Source organism: Phoca vitulina, unplaced genomic scaffold, assembly GCF_004348235.1.
Source record: "Phoca vitulina isolate PV1807 unplaced genomic scaffold, GSC_HSeal_1.0 scaffold7, whole genome shotgun sequence".
Lineage (NCBI taxonomy): Eukaryota > Metazoa > Chordata > Mammalia > Carnivora > Phocidae > Phoca > Phoca vitulina.
The window spans coordinates 58,791,086-58,809,245 of record NW_022589710.1 but is presented as its reverse complement, the minus strand read 5'-3'; the positions used below and the strand labels follow the sequence as shown (position 1 = coordinate 58,809,245).

The following is an 18,160-nucleotide window of genomic DNA, read 5'->3' as shown; positions in this document are numbered from 1 at the left end:
CGGAGGGTCCTGTGGGCACCTGCCTGTTTAGCCTACAACCCCTTTCTGGAGGGGTTTCGAGAAATCAAAGCCTTTGCAGTCACGTGCCAAAATGTCACTACTGCTTTGCAGGAACCATGAGTTTCTCTGTGTCCCCCCATCGCTCCCCAGAACCTGGTACAGAGCAGGCATCCGTCGGGTGGAGATGATCTGATGGGCGTCTGAGGGGCCTGGGGAGGTCGCTGGGTGCGATGCAGGAGCCGGAGAGCGACAGACACCCGGGCTTCCTTTGCAGGGGACAGCAAGGCAGGGTGTCCCAGCCTCAGAAGTCCGGAAGTCCCCTGCTCTGCCGGCTGTGTAGACGGAGCTAATCGCGTCACCTCAGCCTGGCTTCCTTATCTTTCGGGGGGGCGGTAGTAGCACCCACCTCCTAGGGTTGACGAGCACGGTGCCTGGCGCATCCTGGCAGTGACCTCTAGAGTCCCTGGGCAAGGGGACACGTGTGTCGATGGCTCAGAGGTCTTCATCGAACCCAGGGAAGGGGCAGCGCTTTCGATGTCCCTGCCCTGCCCCCCCCCCCAGCACTCCTGTTGCCCCACAGAGCGGGGAGCACCGCCGAACTGGAAACTAGCCCAGGGAGCAGAGAGGACTGCCCGTCCCCCAGCTCCACGTGGCGCTGCTGCCGGGCTGAGTGCCCACAGTACGTCCCACCCGCGGGCAGTGTGGCGGTGAGCGCCCCACTGCGCAGAGGCTCGGGGCAAAGGGTGGCTGCTCATTTACTGACGTGCTCGTGTTTCTGTACGATGCGTAACTTCTGTTCCTCGAGCTTTAGCACTGGGTCTGCAAGACGCCACCTGGGCCTTCCCAGGCCGGACCCTCAGGGTGCACAGTAGAAGCCCAGGTTTGGCTGGGGAAAGTGCTTGTTATCCACCATCGTCCATCTATTTACTCCTTTTTTTGCCAAAGCTAACTGTGTGATGTTCAGCCTCGTTTGGAACCGCTGGCAGACCTTGGTGTATGAAAACGTGGTCGGGTTTACCTGGCTTTGGCGTGTCACCGAGCCCCGCTCAGCCAGCCTCCTCTGTGTTGGCATCTTTAATGAAGCCATAAATTAACAAATTACATTCTTCTAAGCAGAAGCACAAAAGAGGGATGATTCATGAATGTGCTGATTGTTCTTCCGGCGCAGACGCTTGCCGGCATGTGGCCTCTCGCTGGGTCCCGGATGAGCCGGGGCGCGGGGACAGCGGGAATGCCCTGCCGTCCATGCCCTGCGCCGCCGCAGACAAGCTCAGTCCCCGCTCGAGGGCCTGGCGCCTGTCCCGTTCGGTCGCCCTCACGAGCGGTGACTGCAGAGAACACAGAGAGAAGCCTGAGAAGGCTGCAGCGTCTGGGCCAGGAGAGACCGGCTGACCCTGCAGGGCCAGTGTCGGGGGCCAAGGGATCTTTCCAGTTGGAATTGAAATCAAGATTTTGAAAGGCCAACGTCTTAAAAAAAAAAAAAAAACCCAGCAGGGCTGAAGGCAGTCCTTCGAGGCTGGAATGAACTTCCTTAACCTCAAAGGCATTGCTCCTCTTCCCTGTTTTTGGAAAAGTCAGTGACCTGAGTGAGGGTCACTAAGTTCCAGGACAGTTTCTCCTGCTGGCTTGCTGCCCCTTATTCAGTTATCCAGACTCTGTTCCTTTGTGTGTTTCCCCCATGACTCTTGGGAGGAAATTTTGTAGCCGCTGATTAGAACATTGAAGAACTGGAGAGCTAGGATTCAGTTTGGAGCTGTCCTTGAATTTGGACATAATCGTGTGATACCCACTTCTCATTGGCGTAGCCCAGAATAAAGCTCTCGTTAGTTAGTGGGCGTGGCTTTTAACCTTCTATACGTTGGTGGGATTGAACTATGGAAAACGAACACCAAACCTGCCTTATAAACTCTGGACAGAATTTGCAGGGTACTTTTGTTATACGAAGGAATTGAGTAAATTAGAATCTGTATAGGATCTGTACCATATGGACTCCTTCAAAGCAATGACTTGGTTTAAGTCAAGATTTAGAATCGTATCACATATTCATATGGTCTTTGAAGAGGTAAATTCAGAACGAACTCAGAAAACAGACAGCTTCCCCTGGACTGTAAGGTTTTACCACCTGTGGTTTGAGCTCTGCTGCTCCAAGAGGCAAAATAACAGTGACCCCCCCCCCCCACTTTTGGACAATTTATGGTTCCATCATTAGATCTAGTGGTATGGCCAGATTCTGTAAATTTTGCAAGCTTTGGAAGAAACTTCCAAAGATCAAGGCCTAACACTCCAGGCCATGGTGTTTCGTGGCATTTGTGCGTCTCTTCTCTCTTGGTTGTTTTCTCTGGTGAGCTGAGTCTAGTGGGAGCTCATGACAAGAGCCCATGGTGAGGTGGCCCCAGATTTGAGGCTTGCAGGTGAGGTCACCCTGAGACCACCTTGGACTTCCAGCCTGTTTTATGAGCAGACCCCTGGGCCACTGGTATGTCCATTTGAATGGCAAAGAGATCATGAATTGGACATTGACCCTCCGGCCGCTCTGTGAGGGAGTGGGCCAGTGGCCCAGCAGGGAGCACAGATCCAGAAAGACGAATGATGTTTGACACACAAGGCCCCCCCATTGCTGAGTGGTGGGCCCCGCTCCCTGGGCACACCCTTCCCTCTGTGCCTCCTCCTATTCTGGATGCTTCCGGCTCCAGTGTCTCGGGCTCTTCACCAGGACACCTGGTGGCTGACTGGCATGGGATGTGTCTGTTTTGTTCCTTAGTTTGTTGGGACCTATGTAACAGCTGTATTTAAGTTATTTTTGAATAAATAGTAGTACCTGCATATGGTACACAATTGAAAGGGTACAAAGGATCAGAGTGAAAAGTCTCCATCCTGCCCCTGAGCCTCAGCCACCATCACCCCCAGCAACCGCTGCTAGCTATCACCCACACTGGGCTATCACACACACTGGGTGGTCATTGCTTGTCGGCGTACCTAATGCTGACTCAGAGTTTTTGCCGGCCGCATAGTATAAATCCATTGTATGAATTTACCATAATTTAACCAGTACTCCATTGACTGACATTTAGATTATTTCTAATATTTTGCCATTACAGACAATGTATCAGTAAGTATCCTTCTATATATTGCATATAAGATAAATTCCTAAAAATGGAATTGATGGATCAAAGGGTGTGTTCTCTTTAATTGTGATAAATTTTGTCACATTGGCTTCCATAGAATAGTACCAGTTTACAGCCCAGCCAACAATGTGCGAATGCCCATTTTCTTACATCCTTGTCCACACAGCGGATTCGCAGACTTCTAGATCTCTGCCAGTCTGATCAGTGAAAAATGGTATTTCAATTGTCTGTTCGTGGCTTCTGCTCATTTATCTTCTTAGACACTGAGCTTTCCTTTTTTATTTGTAAGCATATATTATGTGCCAAAGAAATTTGCCTTGTGTCTGTGATATGAGCTATAAATATTTTCTTCTGTTTTTATTTTGTTAGTGTTTTTGTCTTTTTTTTTTTTTGGCCGGTCTTTAAAAAATACATTTATCAATCTTTTCTTTATGGCATCTGGGCTTCACATGACATTTACCTATTTTTACGGTCTCCTTTCCTGAAATTCCAAGTAACTTCTGGGGCCATTGGTATATACACCGTCTTATAAAGAAGGTCAGAAGGGGTTATCTCCTCCATTTTGCAGGAGGGAAACCCAGGCCAGATAGAAATAAGTGCCTCTGGGGTCTTACTGGGGAAGGAGTCAGAGTCGGGGGGCTGCCTTAGAGCATTTGATGTTTATTGTAGTACAAAACCCATCTCCCTAGGAGCCATACAACTTCCTTAGGATGCAGACCTCATGGTTGGCCATCGGAGAGTCAGACATTCACAGATATTCCGGGTTGAACCAGAGCCTTTGCCAAGCCAGGCAGCTTTTTGGTGCCCATCTTTTAATTTCCACATTGGGATGGCAGCTAAAAATGACTTTGCGGTAGGTGGTTAATTTCTGCTTGTTACGTACTAATAATTATAGCTTTCACTTTGGCACTCTCACAGTTGAAACCAACGGCTATTCTTAGATGTGCAAAATCAGATTTTCTGATTTCTGCTGCAAATTTAAAGCCATGATACTCTCGCGAATTCCCTGGCCCTGGCCCTGGCCCGGCCTCTCCCATTCCCCCCTCCCCCCTCCCAGGCTCCTCCCAGCCTCCCAGAGGCTGCATCAGCAGGGTGGAGGGGTCATCCTGTGGCCAGGCCCCCAGAAGAGATGAAGGCCGCACCCAGACAGATGGTGCATGGGTCACTGCACAGGGAGCCCCTGTAGGAGGGAACTCTTAGTTCCCCGGAGGCCAGGCCTGCCTCATTCAGGGCCGATGTAGATTAAGCAAAACCGCCTGCTCCTGCCCTGTGGGGGGATGATTAATGGTCTGCACCTTTATCGAGCACCGTCCATATGTCAGACTTCTTTCCAAGGACTTTAGATGTCTTAATTTGTTTTGGCCCCGTGAGGTATTAATACCTTATCCACCCCACTTTACAGATGAAGAAACTGATACACATAGCTGTCAAGTCTCTTGCGTAATATGACATGGCTAGTAAGTGGAGGAGCCAGACTCAGAGCCAGCCAGTGTGGCCCCGGCACCCCAGCTGTAACCCAGGGTGGGCACTGGGGCGGTCAGCAGAGTGTCTTCGAGCACGTTGTTTATGAGCCACCATGGGAGCGAGGCTCAAGAGTCAGGATCTGCCTTGATGGAGTTTACAGGTATGAAACAAAACAATTGGAAGAAGCACTTCATCCTCATGGTGCCACGTGCCATGAAGGGGAAGCGTGGTCCCCTGGGAGAACTGGTGCCAGAGGTCCTCCCCCTCCTCCCCGGCCCGGAGCCGAGGTGGGGTGGATCTGAGCATGGGGGGCGGAGGCCTGAGGAGGGATCGGCGGTGGTCGGGACCGTGGTGGGGAGGCCTGCAGACCGTGCTAGAGAGTGTTGGAGAAATGGCAGGGCCCCTGGTAGCCATGCTCAGGTCTTTAACTTAATCCTAAAAGCATTAAAAAGCCACTGATGAACTTCCAGCAGGAGAGTAAAAGGGTCAGACAGGTTTTGAAAAGACCACTTTGGCTAAACGTAGAGAATGGAATGGAAGCGGCAAAAGTGGAAACAGAAAGAGCCGAGTCTGGGGGCAGCTCGGTGTGGGAGGCGGAGGGAAGTGGGCTCTGAGATGCACTGTGGAGCTGGAACCGGACTCCCCGTGGGTGCGATGTTGGGGGCGTGGAGAAGAATCCTGTGTTCGGGGCCTGAGTCAGTGTGAGCCACTGGTGACTCCGTTCGCTGCAATGGGAAGCGGGTGGGGAGGGACCGACGTGTTGGAGGAAGGGAGGAAGGGAAGCCAGAGTCGTGTTTGAACTTGGAAGTGTCCGGTGCCCGCGGACATGCGAGTGAAGACAGCAAGCAGGCAGCTGGATAGTCCAGCCTCGTTTCAGATTTGGGCTAGAAATAGACACTGGGGAGTAAGGATTTAATGCCCAGGGGTATGATGAGAAGGCCTAGGAGGAGAATGTCCCCGGAGAAGGGAAAGGACCAGGACCGAGCCCCTCCCACATTTAAAATTTGGGCAGGATGGGGGAAAGCCAAAGTGAGGGAAAGGGGGTAGTCAGGCAGGAGGGAAACAGGAGAGGGGCGTTGTGGGAGCCAGAGGGGTTTCCTTCCCCTGTGTGTGGCACAGTCAGACTTGTGCAAATCCGCGTGTCACCTTGGCCCAGCAGTGTGAGCTGGGCAGGTTCTCGCTCCTCCCAGTGAGCCCAGGTTTGCTCCCCAGTGAAATGAGGGCGGTTGTGACAGTTACACCAGGTAAGGCATGCGGAGTGCTCAGTGGGTAGCAGCACTTGATAATTCGTAAAAATCACTGTTATTAAGGAGGACGTGGCTGGTAGGAAGTGCTGCTGGGAGGTCGAATGGGCGCAGACAAAAGCCCTTGTTGGACCTGGCGCCTGGGAGTTGTCGGTGGCCGTGACAGTGAGGCTGTGGGGGTGAGCTGGGGATGGAGCATACCGATGTGGCTACAGGGCGCCGGCAGGTGAGGAAGACAAGGCAGGGGGTGCGTAGTCCTCACAGGAAGGACCCCTGTGCAGCAGAGGGGAGAAATGAGGGGTAGCTGGGGCTTCACTGGCTGACACAGAAGCATGTTGATGGCCGCTGGGCCGATCACATCCATACTGAGATCCTCCTCGTCCCAAAGAGAGAGAGAGGATATGTGAAGGTGTGAATCCCTGAGGAGAGCAGGAGAGTGCTGGGGCCCAGGGCACAGGCAGACGGATTGACCTCAGTTACAGCAGAAGGGGAGCAGAATGGATGGGCACAGAGGACAACAATTTGCTTGTCAATTCGGCGGCAAGAAGAGGCTCAAGGTCTGTTCTGCTGGCTTCTCTTTTCCGTTTGAATGAAGAGTCAAGGTCAGCCAAAGGGGTGGAGGGCTTATGGGGAAGGATTGAGGCATCAGGAGAACAGCTGGGCCAGGGCCTGGAGGGGATCAAGTGTCTCCCAAATGCAGCTAGAGGATAGGAAGCTAGCCCCATCATCCCACCAAGCCCCTGGGGAAGGCGTCCCTCTGGACAGGTGGACACCGCCACTCGGAAACTCAGAAATAAGTGTCAATCGCGCAGCGAAGATCCTGACAGAGGTGTTTGGCCAGGCCTTCATTGAGGAAAGGACCTGGGCTGTGTTCATCACGGGGACAAAGGGCCCAGCTTGGGGCCTGGGCCAGAGAAGCTCACATGCAAACAAAACCACCGCCTTCTGTCACTTCCGACCTTCCCCAAACAAAGAAAAAGTAAAGAGTTCTAGAGAGAGCTGATAAGGATGCAGCCCCCTCCCCTAGGCCTTCCCGACTTAGAAGGATGAAGGCAGCTCATTCAGGCCCTCAGGCTGATTTTTATATGAGAGTGAATTCATGAAAGCACATGGGCGGTGTGCTCTGAGAGGACCTGCTGCTTCTGGAAGGTACCCTGTGCTCACCCTGGGGACTCCTCAGCACCCCCATGGGCAGGGGCTATCCCAGAACCAAGCTGCTAAGGTTTGTTTTCCAAGCACAAGTCAGGGAAACAGGGTTTGGGGTAAAGGAAACGGTTTTAAAGATTCAGGGAGTCTGCTGGCCTCGCTCCCTGCCTGCCTGCAGGCCTCACCTATAAGACTGGGGAGCACACGGGTCTTTTCCTTCATCCCTGTCTGCCAGACCTCAGGTGGAATGGAAGATCTGACAGCTCCCGTGTGGGTACAGCCCTCAGGCTGCCTCTAGCATTTACTGCCACTCCTTTGTATGAGCTTCAAAATAGGTGTCCCCTCTGGGTAGACCAGCCCCCGGGGAGCAGGCTTAACTAGCTGAAGGCACCTGTGTGAGAAGCCCCTTTGCATCCCTCTGGGCACGCGCAGCCCTGCACCAGGCACACAGCCTGCCAGCAGAGTCCAGACTCAATTTCAGCCCCACTCTGCCCAGCACCTTTGCACAGTGCACAGTCCTGAGCCCAGGGCAGGCACGTTGGGAGCCTCCTCTCAACCTTGCAGCTGGCATGGAGTGGGTGCTTGACAAGTGTTAGAAGAATGAATGAACGAGGAAACCGGACTTGTGTGGGACTATGGGGCATCCAGCACTGGGTTCCCCAATCAGGAACACCTCTTCCCCTTGAGGAAGAAACAGTCCTCAGGCCTACACAGCAGAGCTTAGCCCTTTCAGATAGCATCCTGAGATGGTTCAGCAAATGATTTCAGAAGGCCCTCTGCACAAGGCATGATGCAGGGAAAAGGCAGAGCAGACACAGCTGGGCTGTCCGGGAGCACGGCCTCTGGCGGGGAAGCTGCCACACATGAGGTCATGCAGGGCAGGGTGGACTGGGGTGAACACTTCCCAGAGCGCATGCAGGCCATTGGAAGGACGGGAGTGGGAGCGATGGCTTCCCCAGGGGCGTCTAGGGAGGGCACACCTGCAGGGGCGGGTGTGCTGGGGCCTAGAGCGAGGAGTGAGGGTCTTCACGGATGGCCATTCAGGGGAGGCATTTGGGGCGAAAGGAACAGCACTAACAGGTGTGGAGGAAGATCAGGAACTGAACGTGGGGCATGGGGGGTGGGAAGGTGGCAGGGCCCTAATTTTGAATGCTAAGCAAAAATATTTGGGTTACATTCCCCTGCAGTTGGGAACCATTGAAGGTTTGCAAGAGGAGAGGGGCATTTTATTTCCAGCATTTGTCACAGCAACGGAATGACAAGGACAACCCAAGGGATTCCAAAGAAGACAGAGCTTAGGGTGAGCTCTCAGAAAGGTAGAAAGTGTCCATGGCCCCGGGCAGCCCCGGCAACCAGCACAGAATCTGTTCCCGTGACCTCTTTAAAGAGTGACCTCTCGGAGCCCACCCTGCAGCGCGCAGTTGCGTTCTTGTGGGGACCGATGGGCTCTAAGTTCCCGGAGCCAGCCTCACTCCGTCTTGCTCTCTCTTTGGTACAGGGTGTTACATCTCTTCAGAAGCTCACAAGGCCCTTTGTTCACTTATTTTTTTAAGTTGAATTTAGCCTCCGGTGAAGGGTCAGGGAAACTGCTGTTGCTTCCCTGGCCCTCGACTTTCTTCATGGGCCTGCGCCGCAGAAATGGTCCTCCTGCGGCCCTCACTGAGCACTCGCTAATCCACAGACCCCGGGCTTAAACACCTGCTAAAGGCCAGAGCCTGTGCTGAGGAAGCCAGAGATGGCTGTGGCTGGGAGTTGCTCATAGTTTAGAGGGAGAAGACAGTGCCGGTCATCTTCTGGAGGCTTTAGGGAAGTATGAACAATACTCGTTAGCTCCTGAGTTCTGGAAAGCGGAGGTCAAACTGACAGGCTCAGTTACTAGGGCGGTTGAATCAGAGAACGTGGCTCGGCCAAGGTAGATTCGCCCATCCCAGACTGCTGGGCTCCCCATTGCAGAGGCAGTACCCAGTGATGTGCCTGCAAGAGCGAGCCAAGAATGCAGGCGTCTAATAAGAGACAAGGCCTGGGACAGAGAGGGCTCCGAAGGCCCACCCCCCGCCGTCAGCCAGCCCCAGCCCCTCTCCCAAATGCACCAATCAGGTGGGACCTGGGGGCAGGCTGGGGAGGGGCCAGGGGCCTGGCTGTGGCAGATGAGCCCCTGAGAGAGACAAGAAGCAAAGGTGGGGGGTCCCCTAACAAAGGTGATGTGATCCAGAGGATGACAGAGCTTATGGAAGGCCCATGGGAACACAAAGGTGGGAGCTGCAGCCCTGTGGGATCGGGGATAGACATTCGTGAGCCCCTCCTCTGGGAAAGTGTTGAGCCTTGTTTGGGCTGTGGACCCCCAAGAAGGAGGGCTTCCCACGCAGCATAAGCTCGGAGTAAATATCTCCATGGACTCGTTGCGTTCTAGAGGGACAGATGTGTCGCCTCGGCAAGAAGATCCCTCTGGGGATTTCAGGGATGCGGGGAGGCCTCTATAATCCTTCCCTCGTCCTCTCCAACCGCACCCCAAATGATTCGACTGATGTCAGAAATCCCACCACTAAGGTTTTATTCCTGGAGCCTAAGACTCTGTGCCCCGGGAAGATGTGATTTCCTCGTAAAGAGGGAGTGACTGTTCTAAGCCTCATCTCAAAGGAGCCATGGTAAAATAGGAGGCTGGCCCTGCACCCCCAAATACATCCATCAGCCCAAAGAGCTGCAGGCTCTGCAAAGTGGTTTTACCTCCCCGCACCTCGGTCCCGTCCCTGCCATCTGGGAGGCGGCGGGGCTCCACTAAGTGCCATCCTAGGCAGTTTCACCTACCTCTGGGCCCGGCTTGCACCACCTCGGTCGATCCTCACCACTGTCCCGGGGGAGCTGCGGGCCGACATCGGGCCCCGGCGGACAGGTGAACAGGCCCTGCCTTGCCCAAGGCCTCACACACGGCTCAGGTGCAGGCACCCCACCCTCCATGTTCTCAGGACACTGGCTTACAGATTGGGTACCCTAGAGCCCTGGGGGTCCCCAGGGGTGCCCCAGAGGCTGGGACGGGGGACCAAACCAAGAGGGAGGCAAGCTGCCACTCTTAAGAGGCCTGCGGAAGTAGAGGCTCCACTGGGGAAGGTGGTTTGAAAATCACCACATCACATGGTGCCAGGTTTGAGCATCAGACGGACACATGGAGGAGAAGCCAGGCCCCGCACCTGTCTGCCCCCCTCCCCGCATCAGGAGCACGGCTTTACCGGCGATCCGGGCCTCCTCCTTTAACTTCGAAGTTGCGCCACTGAAAACAAGTCCTTGGAGGCCTGGATTCTCGCTCCCACTTGCATGATCGTGACTCAGCGGAGTGCCTGTCTTTTCTGATCGATTCCTCAGGAAGGAAGCAGCAGTATCAGACTCGTGGCTGGTGCTCGCTGAGATGCGTGGTCCCACGGAGGACCCTCCTAGAGCAGGACTGACGGGCACATTGCCACGCCAGTGCTTAAGCCCCCCCGCCCCCGTGATCTTGTTATAAAAATTCTAGGAGCATTCGGTCCCCACTCCCAAGTTGGTCCTTTTTCCATAGTGAGTTAGACAGCAGAGGCCCAGGGGGTCACCCACCCCGTCGGCTGCAGGCCCTGGGGACCGAGGAAATCCATAAACCCACCCTCAAAACGGGAGCAAGTCAGGAGCCACGTGTCCAGTGGGAGGAACGTTCTGTACAGCTCTCCCGAGTCCCTGGCACGCTCGGGTAACCCAAAACCGCAGCGGGCGCGCGGCCGGCTGGCCAGAGCGGGCCGGGAGCAGCATGACGGAAGCAGACGGCCCCGCCGTGGCGTCAGGAGGGTGCTCATCTCCCGGGAGGGGCAGGCTTCTGCCAGGGCCCAAACCGCAGGACAGATCCGTGTCGCCCCTGTTCCTGCAGAGTCCCCGTGTGTCACAGGTGCCCAGTAAACACCTGGGGGGCGGGACCTTGCAGGACAGGAGGCACGACGAGCCAGCATCGCTGTCGTCGGGGCTTGGCTGGATTTGAGTGGCCCGTTTCCCTGTCCGGGGGGCCCTGGGGGGCTCCCCTCCACGGGTCCCTGGGCCAGCCCGTCATCTCTGGGCGAGGCTGGATCCCCCTGTCGAGGAGGGGACCCACGGGCTGGAAGAACAGCCGGTAGGCGTGGGGCCCGAGTTCTCCAGGGCTCTCTCCTAGCCTGAGGAGGCAGTCGTTGGGGAACATGATCCCCAGGAAAGAGAGGGTGCTTCGGGAGAGGGGCCACCCAGGAGGGTTGAGGTGAAGAAATGAGCAGCATTAACACTCCACAGCCATGTGATACACCCTGCCCTTGCCACAGCCTCAGGACTCGAAGCTGGAGGCGGGGAGATAGAAAGCTTGCTGTCCAGGCGTGGACCCCAGATCCCTCAGGAAAACACATGTAGGGCCACGGCCATCAGAGAGTGCCGAGGCTGGGCTCCCCTCTGAGGGGAAGCGTGGGTCAGAGATGGCTGCCGGGGACGGCGGCTGCGGAGCAGGCCTGGAGGGAGGCTGGGGCGTCCTGGCACCACCGGAAGAGGCAGGAGACCCAAAGCCTGTGTGGAAACAGCACTGGCTCCCCAGGGCAGAGCCTGGGGTGTCGGGGAGCAGGAGGGACACAGGCTTGTGAGGGCAGGAGAGCCAGTCACCCCCGAGGGCTCCAAATTCCAGGCCGAGGGAGCTGGATGTTATTTGGGGACAGGGGAGCCACTATCCACAGGCCTCCAGCCAGGCCCTGCCTCCAGCTGGCCCTGAGACAAGCTCTTCAGCCTCCCTGTACCTGTTTCCTCGTCTGTGCAGTGGTCCCGTGCACCTGGGTACCATGGGCTCACGTGCAGGTAAAGGGAGGCATGAGAGCCCTTCCTGGCGCAAAGCACGTGTTGAATGAATGTTAGCTACTGCTGTTTTTACTGTTACCGTTCATTCATTCGTTCATTCATTTGTTCGTTCGTTCATTCATTCATTCAGCAACTGTTTCCTGAGCTCTGACTGGGTCAGGCGCGCTTCTCATCCCTGGGAACACAGCAGCGAGCAGCACAAACACGGTCCCTACGCTCGTGTGGCTTACGGCTTGCCTCCTAGAGGGGGCCCGCGGCCAGCACGGGAGACAAACGGGATGAACCTGTTGGTCGGAATTAGGGAGGACAAGGAAGCAGAGAACGGGACAGGGTCGTGCTGAGGACGTGGGGAACAGCACTTTAAGTAGGACGGTCAGGGAAGGCCTCCCCAGGAGGCCACTGGACGGAAGGCTGAAGGGCGTGAGGGGTGAACAGAAGCAGGGGGCCTTAAGGAACGGGCGCTTTTCTGCAGGCGGGAGGACGAGTCTACCTCAGGAGGCTGACCTGCAGCGGCTGGGTGGGACAGCCCGTGTGCAGGCAGCAGGTGAGGGGCCCGAGGAGGCAGTTCCAAAGTGGCCTCCAGACGGCAGCTCGTGAGGGGCTGCCCGAGGAAAATAGTAAAACTTTTCTATTTCTTTTGTATTGTGTTGTCCTACCATTTCTATTTTGGCCTGCATTATATTATACATAAAATATTACTCTGGGTGGAACTTGGAGGTGTAGGAGCCAGAGGCGGAGGGCCGGTGGTCCAGGCAGGAACCGACAAGCCAGGGGCTGCGCGGGACGGAGAAGGGGTCGATGGGCCCAGAGCACAGCAACCACCTGAGGAGGACTCGGGCAGTAGTCTTGACAGATCCGGCCAAGGAAAGAGGAGAGGGGTCCGATGTCCTTGAAGACGCGGGCCCAGCGCTCGGAGCACAGGCCCAAGCGCCAGGCCGGTGACACCTGAGCATCCCTCCTCTTCGGGAGGCCGGGGCTGCCACGCAACTCAGGACTCCACGGGAGAGAGCGGAGGCCTGCGAATGGAGGAAATGTCGCTTTCCTGCTTTTTTGGAAAGCGACAGCTTGGTTTTCAGAGGGCTGTGTCAGTGTTGCACGGTTCATAGTCTCCGGGGCGCAGTAACTCTGCCTGGTTGGAGGGCAGGATGTGATGGAGCAACCATTTTATCTCCTGCCGGTAAACATGGAAGCCGCGGACTGCTCCGTGTGTACACCTTCTGGCATCAGGAGAACAGGCTGGTGCCCTCGAAGGGCTGTGTGCCTCTGGCTTACTTGTCCTTGGGCCCATCCCAGCCCTTTCTTTACGGTTTCACGGTTGTCAGGGCTGAGGGCAGGTGCCCCGGATACCAGGGTGGGCCCTGAGCGTGGATGTCCTCAGAGGGGGACAGGGCCAGGCAGGCCTACCTCCCCTCTGGCGGATGGTGACATGTGTGCCCTCCGAGGCCCTACAGCAGGAACGACTGGAGTCCCTGTGTCACAGTGGGCGGGTCCACTCAGCCTGGGGGATTGGCTGGCTCTGGGCCCTGCGTATTCCAGATGCGCCCCTGCCAGACTCCCGTGGGGGGGCTGTAAATGTCCCCAGCCAGAGTCACAGCCGCTCGCAGGGCCTGTGAAGGGCAGTGACCCAGGGAAGCACCTGCCTTCTGCTCTCTGCCCGCAGCTGAAGTCTACATCGGCATCGGGAAGCCTGCAGAAGCCACAGCCTGTACTCAGGAAGCTGCCAACCTCTTCCCGATGTCCCACAACGTCCTCTACATGCGCGGCCAGGTTGCTGAGCTCCGGGGAAACCTCGACGAAGCCCGGCGGTGGTACGAAGAAGCCTTATCCATCAGTCCCACGCACGTGAAGAGCATGCAGCGACTGGTGAGTCTCAGAGCCAGGCTGGGACCCCACTCCTGGATTGGGGCTCCCCTTGGAAGCAGCAGGTAGCTCGTGACCCCTAAACCCTCTTCCTCTCCGAAGGCCCATGCACTTAGCCTGCCAGGCTGTCGAGTTGCATGGGGCCCGCAGCACCATTCCCGTGTGGTTTATGCAGATAGAGCCCGTGGGAGCTGGCAGTGCTCACTCTTAGCCGCCGTACCCAGTGGTCCTGTTCTGCGCAAGGGGCGGTGGGAGTCACTGGTCCCCTGGGCCTTGCTTGTAGCAGCCACCTCGGGGGGTGTCCACACCCCGGGGAGGCTCCAGCTTGTCTCCGAGGCTGCCGGCTAGTAGGGGCATCTTAGGGGAGACAAGACACCTAGTTTCCACCCTGCGTATGGGGGCGGTGGCTCCCCAGAAATGCACCTGCGCCCTCCCAGATGCCCAGGCCAGAAGCCTGGGGCTGCCCTGCTGCCCCCCTCCCTGCCTGGCCTGGAGTCAGCTCTCCCTCCGCCTCGGCTTCGGTCAGGTGGGGGTCACCTGACCTGATCGCCCTGCAGCGTTCTCGTCGTTGCACTGACGGAGTTTGGCACATGTATTGAGCACAGCTGCCCCACAAAGCCGGCGGTCTCCTGTTACCTTCTTGTGAGGGTCTGAATCGAAACTGAAAAGTTACCAAAGTCTGAGTTGCTGCTAAAAAGCCCTTCTGCCTCTCTGCCCCTGCGTGCCAGGCTGAGGTTCAGGATTTGTGCTTCGTACTCAGGGATAGGGTATCTGATTTAATGAACCACAGGAAGAGGGAGCCTTAGAGTGAGCTGAGGTGGCCTTCGTGTCCGCAGCCCTTGGGAGCCCGATGTCCATAATCAGGGGTTAGTATGGGATTCGAAGAGCAAGCACTGGACAGGGAGTCTGGGAACAGACCCTGTGCCGTCAGTCACTGGCCCTTGAACCTTGGGGAAAAAGACCCTAAGCTGTCTGCACTCAGTTTCCTTTCTGTAAAATGAAAACAAGCAGCTCGAGGGGCTGTGAGTCTCATCCAGCGCCAGGAGGGTAATGTTTTGTACCTAAGAAGTCAGATGTTCTCGGAAGGATCCCAAAGCCTTCATTCTCTTGCCATTTCTCATAGTAATAGGGCAGAATGTACGAGGGGCTCAGCACTTTGAAAAGTGACTAACTACTGGTTTCCAGACCTTATCATACTTACAGCTACTTGATTTTTTCACCTTCCCTTTATTGAGCATTTTGTAGCTCAGTACAGCTTTATAAATAATTTTACATATTATCCAAACATTAGTCTATTTGATTAAAAATATTACATGGCTTTTAATTTTTTGTCTCTCTATTGTAAGAGGGATTTGTAAAGAGCTTTTCAGATCTCTGTGCTTTTGCTAGAGCATCGCAGAAGAGGTATAATCAACACCGTGTACCCAGCCTTTTTATTGAAAAGAAGCAGCGTGTTTCTACCCCGGGGCCTATGAATTATTCAGACAAGTATTTCTTGCTCATCCCCAAGAGGAACACATGAGACAAAAGATCAAATAGGAAAATCGCACTGGGGAAGTTTTCTGTTTCACCTTTGGAACTTTTTGAGACACCCGAGCTCCCCAACCAATGGCAGATGCTCTCCTTTCAAAAGGAGTAGCCCCGGCCAGGGGAGCTGGTGAGCGGGGCCCAGGTGGGGCCTCGCCTTGCCTGCCGGATCAGGGGCAACGGCTGAGCCTTGTGTGGCTCAGAGGCATTCTTGCCAGTAGAAGATAGTCCTCATAAACCCTTAAGACTTTTCTCAGTGCATCCTGATATATTCAGAAACTGTCCAGACTAGAGGCAGGTTGAGACCAGGAGGCCTACAAATTTCGAAGGGTTTAGATCCTTGGAGTCTAATACTGCCCAGGGACTGTGATTGGGATGACCCCAAAGGGCAGCTTGGATGGCCCCTTCGTGGTGACCTTGTAAATGACGCTCCCTGGCCTGTGGTCCCCAGACTGCCCCCCACATGGTGTCTGTGGAGGGGAGGCCGCCAGAGCCCCCAGGTCCCCCAGCCCTGACACATCACAGCCCTCTCTTTCCCGCCTCCATCCCCAGGCTGTGCAGGAAAGCTGTGTGTCTATGGCTTGGGGCCTACGAAGGGAAGAAGGTGGCCTTTGCAATACACTCTAGAAGCTAAGGATGAGGCTCCAGGCCAGAAAAGGTGTGAGATTTGAATCCCAGCTCTGTCACTTACTGGCTTTGGGACCACAGGCAAGTCACCCTCTTGGTGCCTCAGCGTCCTCAGATGTATGAATGGGGATAATATTAGGGCCAGACACAAATTAAAGCACAGAACTGAAATCTCTTATCAAGGCACAAAAGGTCCTGCCTCTGCCCTCACGGAAACCAGACTGGTTTGCAGGCCCTTAGGTTGAGGGACAGGGGTCAGCAGAGAGATCAGAAGCCTTTTACCACCAAGGCCCAGGGAAGAGCCAGGGGCTCAAGACTTCTGTGGTGGAGGGGGTGGAAACGGCTGAGAGCCGTGACAGTCGCCCAGCCCTCAGGGTGAGAAGGGTGCAAGCGAGGGGCTTGGCCAGGCCAGGGCAAGGCTCAGAAGATCCAAGTTAGAAGGAGTTTGAAGAACATGAGCACTGGAGACTTCCCGAAAACCAACCAAGGGAGTTTCCGGGGAAGGAACCCATTGCAGGCCGACTATGGGTCATAGAAAAAACCAGACAACGGAAAGTGTGTCCACACCAGCCATACTGCTCGGGGAGGAAAGTGAGGAGGTGGAGGGACAGTGGGAGGGAGCTGTTTTGGAGGAAGAAAGCCATGTCCACTGTAGGTGGAACCCAGGTAGCAAATGGCAATGGCAGAGACCTGAATATGGTCAGGAGCTCGGCTTATTCCGTGAAGAACAATGACTTGTTGACTTCTAGGGGTTGTTAGTGACAGCGTGCGCCAGATCGCCCGACCCAGCTTGGAGGAGAGGTACCACTTAAGCAGAAACACAAACACATTCATATTGCTAAAAAAGTAATAATGACCTGGAGGCCGTTGGTATTCATTAAGGTTAATAGAAGGTCAGACTTGACAAAAGAAATGTAAATGACACCCCGGTGAAAATGAACACTTTTCTAATAGCTTTAGCCTTCATCTGTGTGTTTAAATTCACATATAGAAAGAAGGGAGAGCAGAAATAATGTGTTTAATATTAATAATGAGTTAGCACCAGACAAGGGAGGCAGAGAGCTGAGTGTGGGCAGACATTAAAGGACCAGTGAGCTGAAGGGATAAGGAATTACAAAGTTATGTTGTTGACAAGGGGAGGAATTCGGAGAGTGATCAGACTTCTTCCAGAGAATCTAAAGGCATATTTTCATATCATTTTTGCATAAGCGCATACATTTACATGCATTTGCATGCCATATTTCATTCCCAGTACCCCACATGAATTAATGAAACCCAGAGCGTCCTGTGATCTGGAGTAAGGGGAGAGGAGGGGAACGGGGCTGCCGGTGCCCTGGGGGGCAGAGGAACGGCCTCCTTGGGCAGTGCAGCCCAGGCCAGGGACAGGCACAGAGACTCAGGGCAGCCAAGGACAGAATTACCAGGAGGACAGGGACAGGCTTTGCAAACAGGGACATCTGCTTAACATCTGATAATGTCAGCCTGGGCTCTTGGGGGCAATGCACGAGATTGGAGGGTGAGAAAGGGAGAACTTTCAGGAGAGGAACGAGTGTGGCAGGGAGCCAAGAAGGCAGTCTAAGAGGCGCTGATAAAGCGAAGAGGGAGAAATAAATTTATCCTAGACCATATTAGCAGGGAAACTTAGGCCTTCCTCCAGACCATGTGACAGGGTGAGAAAAGGTGTGGCACAGAGGCAAGTGGTGGGGGCCGCCCAGGGCTTCCCAGAGAGAAGGGGCAGAGCGCTGAAGAGGGCTGTGAGCTGGAGAGGGACTGGGCCCAGGCGGAGCAGGGGAGGGCAGGGGTGAGCCAGAGCCCACCCCGCCCCCGCAGGGGGCAGGAGGAGAGCTGGTGTGTCACCCTGAGGGGCCAGCCTCCCCCTAGAGCAAGTCTGGTACGACAGAGGCACTGATATTCCAGAGCTGTTGCTCAGAGAGGAGAAAATATAGGCTAAAAGCACTAAGGGGCCAGCCTCTTGAATGTTGACGTTCCCAAGACAAGTCCTAGAAAGGGACAGAAGCCAGCAGTCATTCAGAGGAGGGTAACCAGAAGGCTAGGGAAGGTGGGAAATTGCACCCCCTCGGCCGCAGTCGTGGTGAGAGACCATTGGTGGGGCTCCCCAAAGAAATGGGAAGATGGCTGAGAAGAGAGGCGGGGGCGATGGGGTAGGCCCGGCACTCCACCCAAGGAGTGGGGCTGAGGCCTGTCTTCTGTGGAAGGATCGTTAAGACATGAAAAGCCCCCCTAAGGTCAGTCACGAGGCTTCAGGTGGTCTCATACACAGGCTGTCTTTGAGGGTTTTCTCCACGGTCTTAGTTTTCTAAAACTCCAGAAGTCTGGAGTGACGTG

General features: G+C 55.3%; 1 protein-coding gene across 5 annotated transcripts in view; it reads left to right on the top strand.

Moving 5' to 3' along the window:
• The window catches only part of TTC7B (tetratricopeptide repeat domain 7B), a 246,829-nt gene that overhangs the window by 202,814 nt on the left and 25,855 nt on the right, over positions 1 to 18,160 (top strand). For all 5 annotated transcript variants that reach the window (XM_032405782.1, XM_032405781.1, XM_032405780.1 and 2 more), the window contains one exon: positions 13,461 to 13,663. In XM_032405782.1, the coding sequence (XP_032261673.1) occupies positions 13,461 to 13,663 (203 nt within the window). The remainder of the gene's footprint in view (positions 1 to 13,460; positions 13,664 to 18,160) is intronic.